The following is a 13,673-nucleotide window of genomic DNA, read 5'->3' as shown; positions in this document are numbered from 1 at the left end:
CAGCTGAAGTCCATGTTTTATTTAGATTTCCTTTGTTTATTCTTAATGTCCTTTTTCTCTTCCAGATCCCATCCAGGATGCTTTGTTCTATTTAGTCCTTCTGTCTCCTTAGGCTCCTCTTGACTGTGTTTCAGTTTCTTAGACTTTCCTTGTTTTTGATGACTTTGGCAGCTTTACGGAATACTGGTCAGGTATTTTATAGAATGTCCCTCATTTGGAATTTGATGTTTTTCTCATAAGATTATGAGTTTAGGGGAAAAAGAACACATAGGTAAAGTCCCATTTTCATTACCTCATATCAAGGGTATGTACTATCAACATGACTTGTCACTATTAGTGTGGACGTTGGTCAGCTGGCTAAGGTCATGTTTGTCAGATTTCTCCATTGTCGTTACTCTTTTTTTCCCCCTTACCATACTGTACTCTTCAGAAGGAAGACACTGTGCACAGCCCACACAGGAGTGGGCTCCCTCCATGAGGGCAGGGTGGTTTTTTTGTGTGTGTGTTTCTTTTCTAGCTGCGCCGCACGGCATGCAGGATCTTAGTTCCCCGACCAGGGGGTCGAACCTGCGCCCCCCTGTGGTAGAAGCACAGAGTCTTAACCACTGGACCGGCAGGGAAGTCCCAGGGCAGGGTGTTTTCATAAATTATTTGGAATTCTTCTTCATGGGAGATTTGTCTCTTTTCCCCCCGTTTATTTACTTATTTGGTTGTTTATTTATATAAGTATAGATTCATGGATACTTATTTTATACTTTAGATTATAATCCAGTAATACTTCATTAATTTTGTTGCTTACATTGTTCCAGCTTTGGCTACTGGGAACTCTGGCTCATGTTTCCCTTTGACATGTTCCCATCGTTGTGGGTTTGTTTTCTTTGTGGTGTGAGTCGGGGGGAAGTTCTTCCTTACTCTTTGGCAATTCTAGGTGTTCCAGGATCATCTTGTATATTTCCTGCCCCAGCACTAAAATCAGCCATTTCCACAGGAGCCTGGTTCCTTTTATTCGTAAATGGTATTAGAAACCAAGATCCTGGCACTAGGTGTGGTCATTGCTCCTGGGTGTTATTGCTTCCAGGCCGTGGCAACTGACAGGACAAGAAGTATATGCACGATAGTGCTTTGTTTTTAACATCTGTCAGCATGAGGGTTCAGCAAACAATGCATTGGAATTAGAATGGGATGGAGTCAGTAAACTTTATGTGCAGTTCTTTGCAACTTTAGGTACAGTTCTTAGTTATATACAGACTAGAAGGAGGCCAAGACAAGTACATAAGTGACTATTCCAAAACAGCAGGGCAGCTGCTGTGAGGGTGCTACCAGTGTGGTATATAAATTGGTACAACTTTTCTGGAGGACAAATTGGCATTGAACGTCAAAATCCAAACACAAGAGTTACGCTGGCTCTTTGGGGGAAAGGAGCGATTGTGGAAATAATCTCTTCCCCCCTAAGAATCATGGCTCTACTTTACAGCCTTGTTTATAGCAAAAGGAGTAGAACAGCCTGAGTCTTCTGAAGTCAGAGATTTGGCCTAGTAAATTATGGTATAGCCATGTGACAGGTTACTGTGCATTAAAAATGCTAGAGTAGGATAACTGTCAGATAACAGGAAAAAAGGCTCACAACATTTTACAGTTAGTAAAATTAGTAAGTTAGTAAAATTAATTTTCAAAACAATGTAAGCTCATTTTATAAAAATAATTATATAGAAAGTTAGATATATGCTTATCAAACATTAGCTACAGTGAAATTATCTTTTTTCTCATTTTCCCCAGTATTATTATTGTAAGGAAGCAAAAATGTTTTATTAAAATAAGAAAACAAAAAGGGTTTGTTATTATACTAAGAAAATAAAAGGTTAGATTTTTCCTTTTAAGTTGCAGTAAGGTATATCATTAATTTGGAGTTATGTTTGGGGAACAGTGACTAGTCCCATTTGACAGGAGTATGGGAAGGGGAAATAAAAAAGATTTGGATTTTAGTGAGAGGTATTAATTCTTAGTATTTGTTTAGTGAATAAATTTTTAAAGTGCTATTATTTTAGAGTATGGTATTTAATGAAATTATTTCCAACAATGTATGTATGTATTCCATTATATGGATGGTAATTTGTTTATCTCTTTTTTTATGAATGGACATTTGGGATTTCTAGTTTTTGGCCATTACAAATAAGGTTATTATGAACATTTTTGTACATTTTTGGTTTTCTTTTGGACACATGTTTTTCTCCTGTGTGATACTTAGGAGTGAAATTGCTGGGTCTCTGTAAATGCCTATTTAACTTTACAGGAAACGGCCATGTAATTCACTAAAGTGGATGTATCATTTTATATCTCCATTAGCAACAGTTAAAAGGGTTCCAGTTGTTTCATATCCTCACCAACATTTGCTATTGTCTTTTTATTTTAGCCAGTCTAATATGTTTCAATGTGTATGTTTAGAGTTTCTGAATTGTGTATACTGTTTGTATTGCTGCTTGAAATATAAGGGACAATATACAATATGGCACTATAATTACAGGGTTTCATTTAAATCTTTACTACGTTGCAGATACAGAAATATACAGGCTTTGAAGAATTGACTTTTGTAAAATGCAGCAAACATTTTTAAGATTCATTATTACATGAAAAAAAGTGGTCAAAGGTAAATACATTTCAAGTTGTTGTAGCTTGTTTGTGACAGAATTTCTGCAAGTAAAACATAAAAAGTTAATCAGTAGTAACATGTCAGTATATTCAAAATCATTACAAAAATCTTCTCTCTGGTCATGTTGCTGGTGACAAATTATTGTGTTGTATATTTAGAGAAGGGCTTGGCAAACTGCAGCAAATCCAGCATGCTTCTTGTTTTGAAAATAAAGTTTTATTAGAATGCAGAAATGCTTGTTTATTTACATATTGTCTATGGCTACTTTTTCTCTACAAAGGGAGAGTTGAGTAAATATCTGCCATCTGGCTCTTAAACAGAAAAAGTTTGCAAAATGTTAATACTGCATGATCGTATGGCAGTTTTGTTTTTTTCTGGAGATTAAAGCTGTTTTTCTTACGGTAAATGAAGCAACCAAAACATAAAGCCAGTTGATAAAAAAGAACTACTTCTGCCATCACTTCAGTAGTTTTCAGGACCTATCACCTTACAGTAGTTTTGCCATTCCCTGTTCTTTTAAGGTTTATGTCTGCATGATTGCCTCAAGTACATTTGTAAAAGCTTGTTCTCTGTTAAGCCATTTTACTAATTATAGTATGGTGAAAGGATGTATTTGGTTGACTTAATCAATTTGGCCATGAATAGTGTCAGCCAATATGCCTTGTGCTAGCAAGTTCCCAATGTCAGCTACATTTATGTTTAACTCCTTAGAAATAAAAGGACTATGTATTGTGGTATAAATCTTAATTTTATCAGCACTTGGGTTTTGATATTTTACAAAAGCTCTTTGCTGTGTTCTCTTAGGAAGGAATCATCCATAACGTTACTGTGATTTGTTTTCAGAATCTTTTCAAATTTAACGATGTCATTATTCTGATAGGAACTTACTGAATTCATCATTGTTAGAATTTTTGGATCATTTTTGTACAGCTTGGCCTCTGGCAAGTCAAATGGATTTATTCCCAAGTTCTTCAGCATATTTCCTAAGACCAGATATTTTAAGCAAGTGGTTCACATGGAACTCCTCGATTTATTATCATTCTTGAAGGCTTCAAAAATTCAGCATGTGAATTTTCAAAATCACCTAATCTCAAGGGCATTTTCCCCCTTACTTATCTGATGACTCCCATGATCAAATGGTTGAGGGATGGCAGATGGATGAGAACTAACCAGTTACAGAGTTTTTTCAGTTTTTTGTTGTATTCCCATTCTATGTGCATTTGAATGTCCAAGTCATATATCTCATAATTGTATATCCTTTTTCAAGTTAGCTTTATCATCAGTCTAATATGACTGATAAAACTGGCATAAAATATTTTGAAGCTTTCCATATTCCTCTCAATTCTTCATATAATTTTCTAACCTTCATGCTTGTCCTAAGCCAGAATCTATCATTCTTAGCATGTTTCAGAACTTTAATTGTTGTTTCATAAAATTCCTAGAGTGAATTCATCTGACATTTAAAAAAATCTGAATTCTCTTTTGGAAATATTCCAGTGGATATATAATTCAAGAACAGAATTAACAACTTTTTCAGAATAATTTCTTGTGGCTGAACTCCAAATATAGATCAATAAAATGTCCATTCATCTTTTCTGGAAAGTTTTGTCAATGTGAAATTTATTTTAATGATTGTTTTAGTGCTTTAAGTCCCCTTTCTCGTTTTTGTTTTCAAGTCCCAGAACTTTTCAGAAACTACTTAATGCTGCTTTGGGTCATCTTCCTTCAGTGCTTTGAAATTATCATTCTGATTTTCCAAATCTCCATTGATTGAATTACTTTCTGCAGAGTGTTCCAGGTGGTAGCCCTCCTATCATTGCACAAGAAATCATTCTCCTTGGTAGACACTTTGGCTGGCTAGCTCATTGTGGTTTTAATTGGCATTGTCCTGGTAACTACCTTTTCATTTGCTTATTTGCCATTTGTATATTTTCTTTTATAAAGTGCTCAATTTTTGTCCATTTTAGTAATTGTCTCTTTCTTTAAGTTCTGTATATATTCTGGGTACAGTTCCTTTTGAGATATATGTACCGCTTGCCTATTTCTTTTCTTAATGGCATATTTTATAAGCAGAACATTTTTAATTTTAGTTCAGTTCAGTTTATTATTTTTCCTCTTAATGATTCTAAGGGTGCAATAAGTTTTTGTCATGCTGCAGTTTCACAGTTGAAGCTGGGACTATTTATGGTCTGTTGTTGTTTGAGCTGTTCATGAAACAGAGATTTATTTCAAATAAAGATTTCTTAATTCCCAGTATGCCTGTGGTTTTCTCTTTGTGTTGCTATTTTACATTCTGTGTGTTGGTTAAAATTAAAACTGAGTTCAAGAGAATTCCCTGGTGGTCCAGAGGTTAGGAGGACTCGGCGCTTTCACTGCAGGGCCCAGGTTCAATCCCTAGTTGGGGAACTAAGATCCCGCAAGTCGTGTGGCGTGGCCAAAAATAAATAAATTAAAAAAACTGAGTCCAAGAGAATTCACATATCCTAGGCTGAATAAAAATTGTTAATCCACAATAATATAGCATATGTTTTTGATACAGACTCCTTTTCCTCGTCATCTCTCTTGATAATTGCAGGATGATTTGATTTATTTTGCATTTAGAGCTAGACTCAGTCTGTGTTCTGTTTCTTTCTCATGACAGTTATTTTCTCTCGCCTGCATATGACACAATTTGGAAGTCACTAATGAGTCAATCATTATAGCAGTCTTGGTTTTTTCAGGTATTTAGTTGGAATGTCTTATAAATTATTAATAAGGTTCTTTTCTGATTTCATTTAGTGCCTCTTTCACATGAGTTTTGAATTAATAAACATTAGCATTAGAGATTCTAGTTTAGGGAGAGCTGTTGACCACATGAACATTGCCATCACTCAATCTTAAGGAAGCTTTTGGACTTCTATTCGATATATTTATCAAGCACTGAGTATGTGTCATGCATTGTGCTAGGCTCTGTGGAAGTTACAAAACTAAAGTACAATTTCTGCCCCTACATGAATAGCTTTATAGGAAGATAAGATATACAAAAATAAAAATAATACATATTCTAGGAACCATATGGTTGAGTGTTCTGTATGTCAGTGTGTGTGTGTGCGCGCACGCACATGTGCATTTGTGTGCATGGGTGTGTGCTTGTGTGAGTGTGTGTGTTCAGAGGACAGCCCCAGCTGTCAGCCATGCTGGAGACTGCTCACTTTCACTTTTATCAAGTGTTTCATGTACACGTCAGACAATACTGGAATCTCTTTACATGTTTATAATTTATAGACACATTTAATGTAACCCTCACTACAACTTTATAAGGTAGATGCTATTAGCCAGAGAAGATAAGAAGCTCACCTAAAGTTTTTTAGCCAAGTAAGAGATGAGCCAGCTTTCAAACCCAGATATGTCTGACTCTAAGCTATGCCCCTGGTTCTAAGGCCTTAAGGTAAAGATGGATTGACATCATTCCCATCATTTAGGTACATATCGCTAAATTAGTACTGGGAATTCTTAATCTAAAGGACCTGCATCATCCTGGGTCTCTTTTTCGATTGTATGAGTATCCCCTTTTGTTTGTTTTTCCATTTTAAAATCACCTTTATTTAGATGTAATTTATATACAGTAAAATTCACCAGTTTTAAGTGAACAACTCAATATGTTTTAATTACCACCACAGATATGATGGATAATAATTCCATCACTTCAAAAAGTTCTCTAATACCTCTTAAAAATCAGTCTTCTCTTGGGCTTCCCTGGTGGCACAGTGGTTGAGAGTCTGCCTGCTGATGCAGGGGACACGGGTTCGTGCCCTGGTCCGGGAGGATCCCACATGCCGCGGAGCGGCTAGGCCCGTGAGCCATGGCTGCTGAGCCTACGCATCTGGAGCCTGTGCTCCGCAACGGGAGAGGTCACAGCAGTGAGAGGCCCGTGTAACGCAAAAAAAAAAAAAAAAAAATCAGTCTTCTCCCTTTAGCCGCAGCCTCATCCAAACACTGATCTGCTTTCCTCGTCCAAACACTGATCTGCTTTATATAACTTATGATTTTGCTTTTCTATAATTTCATGTACATGGAATTATAGAAAATAGTCTCTTGTGTCTGTCTTCTTTCACATAGTCTAATGCTTTTGAGGTATATCTTATGGCGTGTATCAGTAAGTTTTTTCTCTCTTTATTGCTGAGTAGTATTCTATCACTATATGCACATACCACAGTTTATTTATCCATTTACCCATTGGAGCACATTTGCATTGTTTCCAGTATGGGCTATTAAGAATGAAGCTGCTATGGACATTTGAGTTCAAGTATTTGCATATATTTGTATTTTCATTTCTCTTGGATAAATACATAGGAGTGGAATCACTGAATTGTATGGGAAGTGTACGTATAACTTTATATATAAGAAACTTCCAAACTGTTTCTGAAGTATTTGTACCATTTTGCATTCCCACCAGCAATGTATGAGAGTTCCAGCTGTTTCTCACCCTTTGCCAGTCCTTGGTATATTGGGGTCCTTTTAATTTTAACATTTAGTGGGCTTGTAGAGGAATCTCATTGTGGTTTTAATTTATATTTTGCTGATAACTAATGATGTTGAAATTTTTTTATGTGCTTATTTGCCATCTGTATGTCTTATTTTATGAAGTGTCTATTCAGTATTTTACCACCATTTCCCCCCTTTTAAAATCAATTGTTTGTCTTATTTTGAGAGTTATATATCTGGATTCAACTCCATTATCAGATAGATTTTATAGGTAATTTATGCTATAAATTCATGGTCATGGCTTACATTTTCATGTTTTTAACAGTGGTTTTTGAATATTAAAAATTTTTAATTTGATGAAGTCCAGTTTATCATTTTTTCTTTTCTGATTCTTTGACTCATAGGGACCCCTCTACGTAGCTCTACAGCTCTCTTTCTGTTCAACTTTGCCTCTCCAGTACTGTGAGCTATAAATTCTAGCTACCTTGCCCTCCCTGAATCCTGCTCTCTTTTTTCTCAGCTCAGGGAGGCACTCCCCATCCCCAGCTCTGTTTCAGTTCCTTCTGCATGTGCTACATCCTGGAAGCTGCCACCAGACAAATAGCTGTTGTAGTCTTAGGTCTCACCTTGGATTTTGTCCTGTCAGGGATCACCACAGTTCTGAGCTGCCTTAACTGCTGTTAATGATGCATTTAAAAACTAGTAGCCTGACAATAAATCTCTTTGGAAAGCAGTTTGGCAATGTCTTTGAAGGTTTAAATAGTTTACAGGTTAAGAAAGATAGTCTTTAAAGATGGTTCACCAGAGATGGAGTTTGAGGTGGTAAGACTAGTGTTTAAGGGTACAGACTTGTAATGAGTAGTAAATAAGCCAGAGATCTAATGCACAGTATTATAAATATAGACAGTAATGTACTATAATTATGTAATGTGATATTGCTATAGCAATCATATTCCAATGATTAGTATACATGTATCAAAAGTAATATGCTGTACACTTTAAATTTACACAATGTTACATGTCAAATTTATTCAGTAAAAAAAAAAAATCTTTTTTAATGTAAAGTTAGTTCAAACCCCACAACTGTAAAATATTTATGGCCCTGGGAACCTAATTACCTGAAAGGCTAGAGAAATTACCCGATAAGAAAGAATATCACTCATTTTTCACTTGAAACAGGAGTATCAGGCTCTTGGATGGTGTGCTGAATATGATGTAGTCTTACCAAGAAGAATCAAGTCTATTGTCTTAGCTATGAAGACAATGCATTGTTAAAACAGAAGGTCATGTTTTTGTGTTCTAGTTATTTACCATGTGAGCAAATAAAATTTAACAAGGGGAAGCTATTAGAAATAGCTGGATGCTTGACATATTTTATGACATTATTGACATTTGTTCAGTATTAGTAACTCATTGTAGAAGAGGAAACAGTTTTTCTCCATTGGTAAAAGCAAGGAATATTTTCCCATAGCCTGTTTGAATCCCTTGGCATTTAATAGTCTAGTTTCCTATTGAGTAGACCACTATGTGAATTTTTATGCCATTTGTCCCTAGGATAAACCCCAATCAAGGGATTTCTCTTTTCCCTTTGAGAACCTGGCACATGAGTTTTGTGCCAAAGGATCAATTAAAGCAGCAATTTTTGTACCCAGTTTTTCTAACGGGAGCACTTTGCCTCCTTCTTTTGAGGTTAGGTTGAGTGTTTTCCTGGGGGCAATCTATTTTGAATCACATTTTCCCTCTTACGATAGAAAGGTTACCAGCTGCACTTCCTTGCACCAGGGGTGGAATAGAAATGAGGTGTATAGAGTGAAATGGGTTGATTTTCTTTCATCTTTTTTTCCCCTTAATATTTGCTTTTGCTTTGGCTTCCCTGAAGACACAATAATTCTGGGCATGCATATATGTATGTATGTCCCTGCAGCATTTTAAAGCATGTAAATGAGAAGACCTTGTTGTATAAGCCCAAACAAGTACGGACGTAATTGACTACTAAACCTTCTCTTTCCTAATGTTTGCACAGGAGTCTCCCCAGGACAGTGCTATCACTCGTGATATTAACCGGACATTCCCAGCGCATGACTACTTTAAGGACACAGGAGGAGATGGACAAGATTCCTTATATAAAATATGCAAGGTATTTCATATGAAAAAAAAAAAAAGACCCAGTTTTTTTTTTTTTTTAAATTTTTGGCTGCGTTGGGTCTTCGTTGCTGCACACGGGCTTTCTCTAGTTGAGGCGAGAGGGAGCCACTCTTCACTGCAGTACGTGGGCTTCTCATAGCCGTGGCTTCTCCACAGTGAGAGAGCACGGATTCTAGGCGTGCGGGCTTCAAGTAGTTGAGGCACGCACGCTCAGTAGTTGTGGCTCGCGGGCTCTAGAGCGCAGGCTCAGTAGTTGTGACGCACAGGCTTAGTTGCTCTGCGGCATGTGGGATCCTCCTGGACGAGAGCTCGAACCCATGTCCCCTGCAGTGGCAGGCAGATTCTTAGGCACTGAGCTACCAGGGAGGTCCAAGACTCAGTTTTAAATGGTGATTCTGGTTCTTTGAAATTATGCAAAGGATAACTACAAAACGTAATTTGTATTTGATGTTCAAGAATGCAAAAAAATGAGAGAAAAGTCTTTGTAAAATCAACAGTAACAACACAATTTTAGATTCATAATGAACAGGATATAATTAAAAATAAAATGGTAGGATTTCTTTTACCCTTTTAATCTAGCTCTCCCTCACTTTCCTGCAGAATGTCCCAGAAAGAAACCCTGTGCTGACTCTCATCCCTTACTTCTGACCCCACTGCACTCTTGTTTCTCTCTCATGATGATCTTCATTGCAGCTCTCTGCTCCTGACTTCTCACCCTCCTGGTTAAGCTCTCACTTCTCTAACTACTTCGCTGCTTCTCTCATGATTTTTCTCTCTCTCTGCCTGCTCCTAAAACAGGCCTTCCCCTAGGTGCTCAGTCACTGGTTCCTGTAGCTCTACACTGTCTCCATGGGTGACCCTTTCCACTCCCACAGCTTCAGCTATCACCACTGCACAGATGTTCCCAAATCTGTGTTAACTCAAGGCCTAAATTTCCAGCTGCTCATTGGTCTCCATGTAAAAGTCTGTCAAGTACATCAGACAAAACAGGTCTAAAACTAGCGTTCATTTAAAAAAACACTTTATTATGAAAATTTTCAAACATACATAAAAGTTGAATAGTGTAAATAAATTTGTATATATCTCTGTCCAGTTTGAATATTTATCAATATATTGCCACAGTTGCTTCATCTATCCTTTTAAAAAAATTTTCCTGAAGTACTTTAAAGCAAACCTCAGACATCACAATCCTAAACTCTTCACCGTACATCTCTAAAAATAAGATCATTATCCACCTGTATCATCCATCATTATCCATCAGTACCATCCAATAGCCACTCCATATTCAGATTTCCCTAAATGTCTTTATACATTTAGTTAGAATCAGGGTCCAACAATATTCATACTGTGGTTAGTTGTTATATCTCTTTTAATTAAAAACAGTCCTCCTTTTTTTCCCCATGCCATTTTCTTGCTGAAGATACAATCATTTCTCTGTTATTTTCTAGTTCCTTCCTTTGGCCACGTTCAGTTTGATATGATTGATGTCTCTTTAAGCCGTACTTCCCTCACTATTCACTGCCCTGGTACAGGCCACTGTGATATGTTGCTGGCACTTTTTTACAAAAGCCGCCTTGCATTAGTCTCCCTGCCTTTGGTTTGTAGCCTATTTATTATTTTCTCTGTGTTGACCCTAGAATTGGATCATTTTAGTGGCCTCCACTAGACCCACTAAAACCTTTAGTGCTTTCTCTAACCCACAAAATGAAATAAAAATTCCTTAGTTCATTTCATGGTCCTAGATTCATTAGCTTAGTATTAAAGGCATTTTGTAATATATCCAGGCTTACTCCCTAAATATTTTATGCTTCATTTACATTGAACTTCTCACTGTACTCTGGTTGATTCACTTGTCAAACTTCCCAACTGAACTGTGAAGTTCTCAAGGGCAAGAATCATTTCTTACATATGTTAGCATCTATGGCACTTGCACAGTGCACACCATATTATAGTAGGTGCTCATTAAATGTTGATGAATTAATGAAATGCCTTTTCTTCCCCATATTTCCTTACAGCCCCCATGAACCTTATATTTCAAACATTTCCTGAATGTATTATGTACATGAAAGTACTTTCAAACTTTCGGGAAATGTTTGAAATATAAAGCATTCCTTCTATGAGCCTGAAAAATGCTCCCCTCCATTCTCTACCTATACAAATTCAATACATTTTTATCTTAGTACATAATTGATTAAACCATGTGCTGAGCACTTTACTTGAGAGGACTGAGAATAATTCATCAGCTCTGTTATATAAATACTGTGATTGTTCTCATCTTACAAATAAGGAATATAAGCAATGGGCCTAAGAGCCAGACCGAGACATTAGCAATTGTGAGATTTCAGCCCAACTCGTCTAACTGTGAGGCCTCTATTCTTTTTTGACTAATGGACTGTCGATTGGTACCTTCATCAGTTTTGTCAAAGTGCATTCCACAGAGCTGTGTTGGCATATATTACTACTAGTTTTTAACAGTCTTAACAAAATGGGTATTAACTCGTTAATTTTTACTGATTTGATAGGTGGAAAGTGGTCTCATTAAATTACAAAAGATCATTTCTAAATCCCTCTGTGCTTCTTGTCTTTGGAAAAGCATATGTGTTTCTCGTTCTGTAGCCCTCTCATCAGATAAGCTTTGACAAAATGGGGGATATAATGAGATTATATTGAATTCTACCTGAATTTATGAAAGCATGGTTACATATAAAAACATAAGCAGTGATTGGTGAGTGCCTGCTATGTAAAATATATATATATGTATATATTTTAAAAGCTATAGTTTCACCAAAAGCTAATGATAAAATCCCATGTGTATATTAACTTGTCATCTAATAAACGTTGGCATCACATTTTGCTAAGTGATCTGAAATTTAAATATACCCATTTCTAAGTTGCTTTCTTGGGACACAGAAGAACCTTGGGGAACAAAATGGAGAATAAAGAGAGTTTCATCAGAAATAAATTTGTCAAACAGGGAATAGCGTCCTGAATCTATCGGAATTCCCCTTTCCCCCCACAACTTACATGAGAACTATAAATATTAACCATAAGAACAAGACTCTGAAGAACAACTACAGAACCAAAGAGTAACCCACAGGACTGTTTGATGTCAATATTCTGTTCATGATAACGTTCAGAAGAGATGAGTTGTAATCACCTGCTGCCAAGGAAAATACAAATGAAAACTCCAAAGAACCCACAAATGGTTTCAGAGTAATCCCTCTTATCAGAAAAGTTATCACTGGCATTGTGGAAAGGATTTATTTTGGCATCTTTGCCAAAAGATTTTTTTTCCCAGAAAGAAAAATGAATAGCAGTAACAATGTTTAGTGAGTGCCTGCTGTATGTGTTGAGGTGCTGGCTAGGTTGAATAGGACATCGCCCCAGCCTCTAAGAAGTTCATAGTCTAGTAGAGAAGATGGACATTTAAAATGCAGTGTGGTAAGTGCTATAATAACCATACATTTGTAACAAGTACCATAGAAGTACCGAGGAGAGAGAGAATCCTGGAGGAACGGAATATGTTTGGAGCCTCAGTTAAGAACACGTTTTTCAGACAGAGGGAAAAGCATGAGCAAAGACAGGCGGAATGACAACTTTTTTTTTAGTGCTAAAATGGTTTTTGCTTAACCATACCACTCCTTGGCTACAGGAAGTGGCGTGGTGACAGCTTTATTTATAATAAAGAAAAATTGGAATTGAAGAGAAATGTTTGCATCATTCAGCGCCCATCAGAATGCCACAGTGGAATGTGGGTAGCATCTTCGAGGTTCCCGTGTTCAAGTTCCTATAAGGCAACTATGACTCAAGAGTGACTACATTCATTTACACCTCGTGTGTTGTTTTTTCCCCCCAGGCTTATTCTGTGTATGATGAAGAAATTGGCTATTGCCAGGGCCAGTCATTTCTTGCTGCTGTTCTGCTTCTCCATGTGAGTAATTAGGTCTCTGTGTATGACTTACACATGTCCTGCCTCAGCTTATACTAGCCTTAGACTTGATCATGGTTTTTTATTTCCTTTGGCCAGGCTTTAGCGCATGAGGGTTAACTCCTATATCTGGAAACCTTTTCCTTAAATTAATACAGTGTCATCATGGGAGAGAAACATGGTAAAAAATAAATGACAGTGTTGAAAATTGGTACAAGGGTAGACTTTTTTTATTACTAGGGTGATTGGATAGACTTCAGTCTTGATTGAACCCTTTGGGGACATTTTATCTTCTCTAAAGTAGCCGCTGTCATCAGTCTTTGTTTTGAGATTTATGTATTGGGGTGGAAAGGAGGCAGAGAAGTTGGGTTGCTTTAGCACCATTTTATTCATTTGTTCATTCATTCAGCAAAGACCTTTACCCTCCATCTCACTGATATTTTTAAAATCCACAACAAAATTGAAAAAATGTTAAGGTGAACACTCACA

At 36.7% G+C, this 13,673-nt stretch overlaps 1 protein-coding gene across 4 annotated transcripts in view; it reads left to right on the top strand.

Moving 5' to 3' along the window:
- Positions 1 to 13,673, top strand: part of RABGAP1 (RAB GTPase activating protein 1) — a 151,186-nt gene that overhangs the window by 104,041 nt on the left and 33,472 nt on the right. For all 4 annotated transcript variants that reach the window (XM_082621322.1, XM_082621325.1, XM_082621324.1 and 1 more), the window contains 2 exons: positions 9,135 to 9,248; positions 13,113 to 13,187. In XM_082621322.1, coding sequence (XP_082477448.1) covers positions 9,135 to 9,248; positions 13,113 to 13,187 — 189 coding nt within the window. The remainder of the gene's footprint in view (positions 1 to 9,134; positions 9,249 to 13,112; positions 13,188 to 13,673) is intronic.

Source organism: Mesoplodon mirus (genome assembly GCF_964341445.2).
Source record: "Mesoplodon mirus genome assembly, chromosome: 1".
Taxonomy (NCBI): Eukaryota; Metazoa; Chordata; class Mammalia; order Artiodactyla; family Ziphiidae; genus Mesoplodon; species Mesoplodon mirus.
The sequence above is the reverse complement of the archived record's forward strand: the minus strand, read 5'-3'. Positions and strand labels throughout refer to the sequence as shown.